Raw genomic sequence first — 10,978 nt, 5'->3', positions numbered from 1 at the left:
AAAGAAAGAGCCACAACCCTGTTATGGCCATCCCAAAAATTAACTGAATTTGAACAATCTTTAGAAAAAATTATATAATGCCTGGTTTAGGCCTTATAACAGAAATAAAACTCTTTAAAGAAAGATTAGAGAACATAGTCTCTGATATAGAATTCTATCATAGAAGAATTGTCTTAAGACAAATTCTTTTCCATTCCAAAGAATTAGTACAATACCATATAGAATATATCGAAGACTTTCTAAGAGAAATAGAAGATTTAGAAAATCTTACAAATACACAAAGAGAAAGAGCTAAAACACTCTTAAAACCATTTCAAGGTTTAATTAAAATCGAACAAATGTTAAATCAAGTTCGAGAAAATTCCGCTGGCGACCCTGCGCACAACCTGGTATCAGAGCCAGTAATACAATCGTAAGGGATAAAAATAAAACTGAAAATAAAGATAAAAATATTATTTTTCAGGAAAAGACAAAAAAACTTTTAAAATCGCTTTTTCAAATAACCGGTTTAAAAAGATAAAAGCAAAATGAAACAATCTAGTGCGTTAAAAAATCTTCAACGGACAAGATTTGTTGAAAGTCACATGACTTTTCCCGCCCAAAAGTCATGGAATCCTGGTCCTAAATATCATTTATTTTCTTATTAAATAATGCAAGACAACTAGATCCTAATATATGTTACATGCTAGCCAACTTCTTTAAAAAAAATACTAGCCAACTAAAATTCCTTGGATTCCATTTGTTCAATCACCCAAACCTTTGAGTGTTACTTTTCCCACCCTATGTCTTTCCTAGCGCGCCCTATTTTTTTCCCAAAATACCCTTCGTCCGGATTATCTATTTCGAACCAGTTTCGGAATACATATTCCGGATTTATTCATGTAGTTTGACACCATTCACCCTGATGGTTGATGATACCAGTTATAAAAATAGTGGTCCAGATTATATAATCTGAAACGTTAGAGATATTCCGGATTATATAATCCGAAACATGTAAATCACCCCGTTGAAAGTCAACAAAAGGGGGGGGGGGGTGAACGACAGTTCCGGATTATATAATCCGGAAAGCGTTAAATATGTCCGGGGTTTATAATCCGGAGTGCATCAGTTCAGAGGCAGAAGCCATCTGTTTTGGCTGAGCCTCTGTTTTAGAGCAAATTCAGTCAATGTTTTTGGCCTTTGACCATACGCAAACCAGAAAATCAAATTATAACATCAAAATTAACAACATAATATAATTTTTAAACTTTAATAAAATATCAAAATTATCCAAATGGTACATAACATAATTATCCAAAATATTCAAACAATAAAATTACATAAAATTATCAGTCCCTAATAACTACACCTCTGCTACCACCGCTGCCACCACCTCTGCCACCACCTCTGCCACCACCCCTGCCACCCTCAGTAGCTTTCTGACGTCGGTAAACTTTGGCATCATGCACCTCTCTCAAGGCATCCTCCAAATGCTACCATTCCTCACTCCCTTTCGGCACCAGACCGCTTCTCATCACAGCATAGATGTGGTCTCTGATGCGGCTCATCCTACCGCTAAGCTGTAAGTACGCAAGGTCTCCATCATCTTGAGCAGCTCGGGCATCAAAGACCTCATGCTCTGGTGGCTGTGGCACCGGTACCGGCATGTATGTAAGAATCATGCGTGGATGAGACATCTGGTAAAACCAGTCGATGTATCCATCTGCTACCTCCACACCATGAACTGCAACCTGTCCCAACTCCTGAGGTGTCAGCGCATAATCAAGTGCACGCTGAAAGCGGTTTGTGATCTCCGCCAAGTTAACATCAATAGGTGCACTCTGAACAGGATGTCTCGGTATGGTCTGAACCCACCCAAACTGGCGAAGCACCCTCTCCGGCAGGTATCTCACCATGCGCTCTCCGCATCTCAACCATCCAGAGTAAAGGCTGACCCGCTCAAATGGACGTGTCTGACGGTGCTCTCCATATGGGGCCATGACAACCCTCGTCGAATCCAGCGCATCTAGATAGCTCCTGTACTGGTCCATTGTGCCTAAACCATGCAGTGGCACAAAAAGCATCGCGCGTGGATATAAATTCTCCACATATCCCTCCCAGACATCCTTGCTGCCCATACCTATGAAGTGATGAAACACCCAAGCCTGCACCAAAGACAACCACATATAAATATACAACCCATATACACTTAAATTAAAAAAATAAAACATAGTTCTTAATTTATACCTGCATCAAACTCAGGTATCCTGCCACCTGACTGGTGTTCCAACGTGCAGCATTGTTGAGCTCCTTATACAACTGAGTTAGTGCCGCAGCTCCCCACGAAAAACCAACACAAATATCAAGGTCTCTGAAGTACTTCAAGTAGACAACATGGACATTCCACTGGCTTTTGTCACTGAAGATCGTGATGCCCACCAAGTACAGCAAATATATGCGGACAACCTGGTCCCGCAACCTCTCCACCTCCTCAGTCACACCATACTCCTCCACCAAATCCCTCTGCTCATTCAACCGCTCCTTGAATATCCTCTCCAAGTAGTTAAATCTGCAATGTGCACCTTTGGTCTTCTCGATCTCTTTGAGTGCATCACCCATATCAGACCCCAAGTACTCCACCATCCATTCCACTGCCTCGTCCCGTGTTATGGACCCGTGGCATAGGAGCATGCCGTCAATGGGGATATGCAGCAAAGCGGCCACATCATCAAGTGTGACCGTCATCTCCCCAAACGGAAGGTGGAAGCTGGAAGTCTCCTCGTGCCACCTCTCCACGAAAGCACATATCAGCCCATGATCAATAATCGTGTAGCTCGTATCCTGGAGCCAACCAAGGCCTGTGCGACACAATCTGCTCTCCCACCACCGTGCAGCCATGATAGGTCTGGTATCATCATCATGCATCGCCTCTATCTTCTTTCCGTTGTTGATGCATTTTAATTTTCCACGCCACTGCATATATTTAAAATTAATAAAGTGAGTTTAAACAGTACATAAACAAGTAGTTCCAAATATATATCATATATAAAGTGAGTTTAACAGTGCATACCACGCCATCAGCCGCCTTCCTGGCCACGTGCACATGATACCTCCACAGCAGGTCAGTCTGGTGTGGGCCACCGGGATAGTCCTGTAGTGGCTCAGGGTCCACCACCTTCTCCTTCTTCTTTCGCCTTTGCTGTGGCTCGGCATCTTCCATCTCCTGGTCCATACCCTGTAGCTCCTCCTCAAGCTCATGCTCCTTCATATGCTGCAATTCCACATCAGCATCAGCCTGCTCCTACTTCTGCTCCATATACTGTTGATGCTCGACATCAGGCTCGACATCAGCATGGCGTCCTCTACCACCCCGACGCCTCGGACGAAGACCACCTTCCTCCTGCATCCGTCGAGAACGCTCTCTCCTATGGGAAGCATGCCCTGCCTCTCTTACACGTCGGGTATCTGATGTTGAACCTTCTGTAACATTCAAATTAGGGTAATCAACAATAACAATCAAACAGCACAAAACAGAAACAAAACAACGTTCTGGGTTACTCCGGATTTGGTAATCCGGAGGAGCAACAACATAGTCCGGAAAACGAAATCCGGCTTTCATTCGAACGAAATTCAAAAAAAAATACGAACTAATTGAACTTGCTTGTGTAGAGAAATCGAACTTACCTTCCATGATGCTTGACAAGGGTTGAAATGTGGTGCTTTTGAGCAAAAAAACTCCAAATTTGGTCAAGATTTTTGGTGTCCGGATTTTGGGGTAATGTAGAGAGAGAGAGAAGTGAAACTGTAAAACTGTAAAAATGGGGGGTGAAGTTCCTTTTATACCTCGCAACTGTCCGGATTATATAATCCGGAGGTTTTACCTATATTTCGGATTACATAATCCGGAGGGTATGTTTGTAATTTGCGTAGGGCGCGCGAGGAGGCCATAGGGTGGGAAAAGTAATACTCCAAACCTTTTTGGGGAGAATATATCATCAAAAGCTGTATGAATGCTCCTAGAGCGCTCTTAAGACCCGAAATAGTAAGTTTTTATAAAATATTGTGTATTTAATATATTGAAAATTAAAATGTTTGACTTAATTAAGAATGTTTAAAGAGTGATTTAAAGACATTTGTCAGTAAGACCATGTTTTTTTTACCATCTCATAAATTAAATTAAATTGTATAAATAGTTTCAAAAAATATTTTACATTTTTTTATTACTCAAAGTAATATTTTACATAAAATTCACTAACTGATTATGTCAACCAAATCAACTAATTAAAAAACCAATTTTGACGCCAAAAAAATTATTATCAAAAGTATATATCAAAAGCATAGCTCAGTTGGCAATGACATGCATTGTTATATACAAGGGTCGGGGTTGGAACTCCGAACACCCCACTTATTCACCTTAAAAAATGTGAATTCTAACCATTAGACTACCGACAAAAAGAAATATATTATATTTTTTTCACTTTGAATTCTAATGCCACAGTTGAAAAATGTCCAATGCTACATCCAACAAAATATTCCAAATCTAACATTAAACCCCATTCCCCAAATATTCTAATAAAAAATGAGCCTTAAAATATTTTAGTCCCATTTTTTAAATTTCAGAAATCATCATCCTCAACATTGTAAAAAAAAAAAAAAAAGACTAAAATCATTGAGAGATCAAAATCATAAATTATTGAGAATCAAAATCATTAAATTAAAATCATTTACGTAACTCAAACTATCTTTATACTAAATTAAAATTAGAGTAAATTACACTCCACTCCCCTCAAAGATGATTGAATTCAGAGCTGTCCCTAGGAAGGTGTAAACAGCTCTATAGAGCATTGTAACTATAGAGCATTGTAATTTTTTTATAGGAGTAGCATTGTAAAATTAACAATACAGAACGCGTGATCTAGTGGTAAAAAACTTGTATTTGTTATGCTTGGTGGTGGCTGCAATTCAACTCCCAGGGATGACTGTTTTCATTTTTTTTAATTGTATTTTTTCCATTATGATAAGGTCTCTTTTAGGACTAATATTAATGGATTTGATGTCATCAATACTTTTTCTTCTCCTTCTAATTACATATTTACAAATAAAATACAAAATTAAATTTTCTTTTCTTATTTTTTTTAGCACTTGTAATTTTTGGCATATACTTGTTGTATAAAATCGCAAAGTTCTAACAACAAATATTATAATTATTCTCTGAAAAAATAAAATAACATATTATAGTTTGTTTCTTATAAAAATATTGTATTTTTTTAGGCGCCTATATTTACCAATAGAGCAGGGCATCCAATTTCACTGGAACGACCCTGATTGAATTACACTCTCTCATCTCATATGTAAAAATATACACCCCCCCTCCCCTCTTATTCAAAACATATTAGAAATTATTTCACTCTCCTTCTTTAAGAGAAGCTTGAATTAAATTCCCCTCCTCTCTTATGTTAAAATCTACACTTCCCTCCCTCAATATTTTTTTTTATTTCTAATAATATAGCCCAAAAATAATAATCTAACACACTTTGGGAAAAAAATAGTATTGTGGGTCTATTTTAATATAATCAAAATTTGAATACATATTTTTTCGCTGTTTTTTATTCACAATTTCATTAAGATATAGTTTTAAACCCTATTATAAAATATGAAACAACCCAAAATAAAATTAAAATATGTAAAAAAATTACTAAATTACTAAAGACAATAAAATATGGTAATTTAAAAAATAATTTTATACTCTAAATTATAAAATTAATAGAAAAAATGAATTTATTTTTCTCAAATGGTGGTTCAAAATTAGTATATATCATAAAAATATTTATTTATGTTAAAATAAATCAAAGTGTAGTGCATATTTAATTATTAAGGGAGGAGGTTGTAATTCAAGCATCTTAAAGGGGAAGGGAGGGGAGTGTAACATAAGAGGGGAGCGGAGTGTAATTCAAGCTTCTCTTAGGGAAGGAGAGCGTAATTTACTCTTAAAACTATCATAAACCTGAATCTTGTTTAATAGAAAATTATTTTTACATTAAATTATCAGATTATTTTTTTGACAAAATCTTTACATTAAATTATCAAATTATCTTTCTCTTGATTTTTTTAAGGCTTAATTACACTTTTGGCCCCCTAAGTATCCAAAAGTTGCGATTCAGGCCCCCTAAAAAAAATAACTCTTTTCAGGCCCCTTAAGTTCACTTTTGGTTGCAATTTTGGCCCCCTAGCCCAATTTTGACCCAGTCAACGCTGACGTGGACGCATATTTGAATTTTTTAATATTTTTTTTTAATTTTGTAATTAAAAAATAAATAAAAATTCTGGAAAAATGAAAAATTAATAAAAAAATTGATTTTTTTTTTAAAAATTCTAAAAAATTGAAAAATTAATAAAAAATTGGAAAAAAAATATTAAAAAATTCTGAAAAATTGAAAACAATTCTGGAAAATTGAAAAATTAATAAAGAAATTGAAAAAAAATATTAAAAAATTCTGGAAAATTGAAAAATTAATAAAAATGAAAAATAATTGAAAAAATACGGAAAAATTTAAAAATTTAGGAAAAATTAATAAAAATAAAAAATGATTAAAAAATTGAAAATTCATTAGTATTAAAAAAATTTAAAAATTGAAAAAAATTTAAAAAATTTGAAAATTTCGAAAATATCTGGAAAATTTGAAAACGGAATTCTGGAAAATTGAAAAAATTGAAAATACGGAAAATATTTTAAAATTTTCGAAATTTTCATTCGTATTTTTTCTGGGAATTTTTGTGTATTTATAAACCGGAATACACATAATTTTTTGTAAACCGGAATACACATAATGAAAATTTCCCGAAAAAAATACTAATGAAAATTTTTCCGGAAAAATACTAATGAATATTTAGAAGTTTCGAAAAATACACTGAAAAAACCTAAGCTCGACATATATACTAATGAAAATTTCGAAATTTCGAGAAATACTAATGAAAATTTCAAAAATTTCATTTTTTTAAAAATGATTAATCTTTTTAATTTTTTCGAAAATTTCGAATTTTTTTTAAATATTTTCCAGAATTTTTATTTTTCATTAAAATTTCGAAAATTTCATTTTTCCAGAATTTTAATTTTTTTTAGAAAATTTCGAAATTTTATTTTGTCATAATTTTTTCCAGATTTTTTTCAGAATTTTTTAGATTATTTTATTTTTTTAATCATTTTTTATTAATTTTTCAATTATCCAGAATTTTTTATTTTTTTAAATTTTTTTTATTTATTTTTCAATTTTCCAGAATTTTATAATATTTTTTTTCAATTTTTTAATTAATTTTCAGATTTTTTTTTCAATTTTTTTTGTAATTAAAAAAAGCATTTTTATTTCTGTAATAAAAAAACATTTTTTTAATTACAAAAATATTTTTTTTTATTTTTTATTAATTAAAAAAATAAAATAAAAAAATTTACACACGTGGCGCTGACGTGTCTGTTGACTGGGTCAAAATTGGGCTAGGGGGCCAAAATTGCAACCAAAAGTGAACTTAAGGGGCCTGAAAAGAGTTATTTTTTTTAGGGGGCCTGAATCGCAACTTTTGGATACTTAGGGGGCCAAAAGTGTAATTAAGCCTTTTTTTAATGTGAAATATATTTTTAATTTGATAATTTATATCCTATCAGAAATTTAGGAGTAAAGCATCAAGAAATCAGAAGAATGATAGATTAGATAGAATAAGATAAAAAGGGTACAATTTTCCAAATGCTTTGTGTTGTAAAAAGTTTATCAAACTACAAAACATGAAACCTCAAAATTCAGCAACAATAATCTACTGCAACATTCAATATGAATTTGTGACCAAACTACTGAATACTGATATTTCAAAATTCATTTCCCTCATACTATATGATGAAGACAAATCTGATAGCATAGGCCTCAACTCTCACATAAATCAACATGCTACTCTCACATTCAAGAGCTGCACAAAATTAGAACAAATTTCACAAAGGAGTCTCACCTGGAAGGTAAGAAGGAAGTCCTCTCTCAACCTGCAGGCTTTTTTTCCTAGGAAAAAGGCTACTAATACTAGGCATTAGAATTTTCTTCCCTTTATCCAACTTCCTCGCCTCCATGTTTTGTGGAAGTGAAAGTGAATGCTGCTTTTGAAACTTGTAAATCCGAGGAGATAAACGTGATGAAGACGATGATGATGGCGGCATTGGTGTTTCAGCCAATACTCGAGCCACAGTTTCTGCTGCTTTCTTATGATCTCTTTCGCGCCACCTTCTAAGTTCACTCTCCACGGCATTCTTTGCTTTTTCAGCCATCTCGGCCTTTTTCAAGGCCTCGTGTGTTGCTTTCTTTATATCCTCAATTTCCATCAGAGTTGCCTCTAACTTTATGAGAGCCTCATTTTCACTGAGCTTTGCAGCTTCAACATGTGCTGTCGCAGCAGCCACTTTTGCACTCGCTAGTTTATCACATTCCTCAGCTCTGCGGTTTAAGGACTCAAATTCCTCCCTCGAGATAGTAATTCTAGCACCGGATTCAGTCGTTGAAGCATGAGCAGTACTATTCCTTTCAGATAAGTCTCTGATCTGATCAAGAATACGCACCTCTGCTGCTTTTGCCGCTTCTGCTTCTTCTAATGCTAGTTTAAGCTTCATTTCTGCATCTTTTAATGCATGTTTGGTGACTTCAGCTTCCACCTTCAATTCGATTGCATTGATCTTCATATCTTCTGCTTCTCGCTCTGCATTTTCAGTTTCATCGGACAACTGGTTCAATGTCAAGATCATTTGCTCAGATGCACCTCTAACTTTTAATTCTTCTGCCAAGTAAACATCAAGCTCTGACTCACATCTCTGAAGCTCGGCACGCATATTCTTAACAATAGATTCAGTTTCGCATTCTGCATCCTTCAATTCTGAGTGCTCTTTTTTTACATACTCCAAATCCATCCGAAGTGCTTCCACCAAGCTTCTAAGAGAGCTTTCTTCTTCTGATACTTTCTGCAGCGATTCCTTAGCACCATCAAGCTCCAAAGTGACACTTTTCACTTGTTCAAAGTCCGACATCTTTTTATTTTCCATTTCCTTCTGAATAGCCGATATTTCACTCATTGTCTCGGTAAGCTTCACTTCAAGATTTTCAATGAGTTCCGGATTAAAATATTTCTTTAAAGCAAGCAATTTCTTTTCTGATTCTTCGAGGGTAGCTTTATATGATTGCCTCATAACATTTTTCTCAACTAATATCTCTTGTTTCTGTTGATCAGCTTCGACAGATGCAACCTTCATTTTCTGAATTGTATCTTGTACAAATAAAATTTCTTTTGAAAGCTCACACGCTCGTTCTGCATTTGTGTTCATTGCATCTTTAGCTTCTGCCGCTTGGTTGAAAGCTGAAACTCTTGCTTCCAAAGATTCCTTACACTCCTGACGAATTTTCCTCAGTTCTTGCTTTGCAACGTCAAGTTCTGCAATAATAGATTTATACCTCTGAACAGCAGCTTTGAACTCTTCTTTCGAAGCACCATTGATTACATTAAGATTGCCATGCTGTTCTTCTTTAAGCTGTTTCGCAGCTTGGCTCTTTGAAGCTTCTGTTGCATGAATTGTGAATTCTCTTGATTCATTGATAACTTTAAGCTTTTGTTTCAGATCAATAACAGTTGTTTTGGACTTTTCGAGCTCCATTAGAACTTGCGCCTTGGTAGTTTCGGCATTTTTCAGCTGCTCCTTTAGTTTGTTCAGCTCTTCCTGTGCTAAGTGAAGTTGTGCCTCCTTTGCCCAAACGCGCTAATAAAATAATAATAAAGCTTGTAAGTCATAAGATGCAGTATTAAACACGCAAAGTAAACTTACATTACAGTCAATGCTGTTAAATAGCAGTTATTTATAGCGACATAATACACTATCTAGTATAAAATGTTGCCAAATAACGGCGATATAGAGGAATTTGAATGAGGAACCGCTCTTTTCCACGATTGACAACACTCACTACCGCTAACATTGGAAAGGAGGAACATGAAAATAACAACCAGATAACTTAGTTAAGTGATGACCACAACTTATCTAATTAGAACACCCTCAACAAATTTCTCCAAAAATTAATTATCCAATTTGAAAATTTGTGATAGTTTTACATAGCACTATATGTTTTGAAAACATGTGGAAGCCCCTAAAAAACAACTTAAATTTCAATCTAAACAATAGAAACAGTGTTACCTAGTGAGGTAAATGAGGGGAAATAATTGATACAACTTATAAATGTGAACAAGTACTTTTCATTAGCTACCGATCAAAATACAGACACCGGATATTGTTGATCGAATTGTCGAAATTCAATGAACTAATTCGTATATAGAAGATTTTGAACTAATAGCAATATATGTATGCCGTTAAATTTTCTTCAAATTTCACGAAACTCCATTAATTACATCTAGACCAATTCTAAGAAAGAATATTACACTAAGGTCACTACACTACTCCACTATCATATGATCATAATTATTGACATACACATACAAATAAATACAAAACCAGAATTACCTCAACAGAATAAGGTTTTGATTTTGCCTTCTTAATGGTAAGATTCCCAGCAGACAAAGAAGCTTCACCAAATAGAGAAACAGCATCTTTAACAGATTGAATAGGTGAATTAGTATCAATCTCTCCAACCACTGGTTTTGTTGATTTACGAGACTCAGTAACACTTTGCTTGATTCTAGCTACCATTATGCCTTTTTTTCAAAATCAAATAAATTGCCTTTGAACTTTGAAAACCTGGTAAATTACAATTTACAAGATGTTACATTATCATCATCAAACACATTAAAATTTCAAAATCAAAACTATCCCACATTTCAAAATCTAAAAAAAAAAAAGGCTTAATTAATGATTTGGTCCCTTAAGTTATTTGTTGGTTACATTTTGGTCCCATAAGTTATTAACGTTACAATTTGGTCCCTTAAGTTATTTGTTGGTTACATCTTGGTCCCATAAGTTATTAACGTTACAATT

At 34.4% G+C, this 10,978-nt stretch overlaps 1 protein-coding gene across 1 annotated transcript; it reads right to left on the bottom strand.

Moving 5' to 3' along the window:
• Nucleotides 1-7,834: 7,834 nt before the first annotated feature.
• LOC146925247 (WEB family protein At5g55860-like) lies at nucleotides 7,835-10,757 on the bottom strand. Its single transcript, XM_085711000.1, has 2 exons — nucleotides 10,508-10,757; nucleotides 7,835-9,754 (listed from the first exon to the last, which is right to left on the bottom strand). Exons 1-2 carry the CDS (start codon nucleotides 10,691-10,693, stop codon nucleotides 7,955-7,957), a joined length of 1,986 nt encoding a protein of 661 aa, XP_085567126.1. The 5' UTR covers nucleotides 10,694-10,757; the 3' UTR covers nucleotides 7,835-7,954.
• Nucleotides 10,758-10,978: the final 221 nt, after the last annotated feature.

This window comes from Medicago sativa, chromosome 5 (genome assembly GCF_051527215.1).
Source record: "Medicago sativa cultivar Bolivia chromosome 5, Bolivia_mono, whole genome shotgun sequence".
Lineage (NCBI taxonomy): Eukaryota > Viridiplantae > Streptophyta > Magnoliopsida > Fabales > Fabaceae > Medicago > Medicago sativa.
This window is presented reverse-complemented; position numbering and strand designations above follow the sequence as displayed.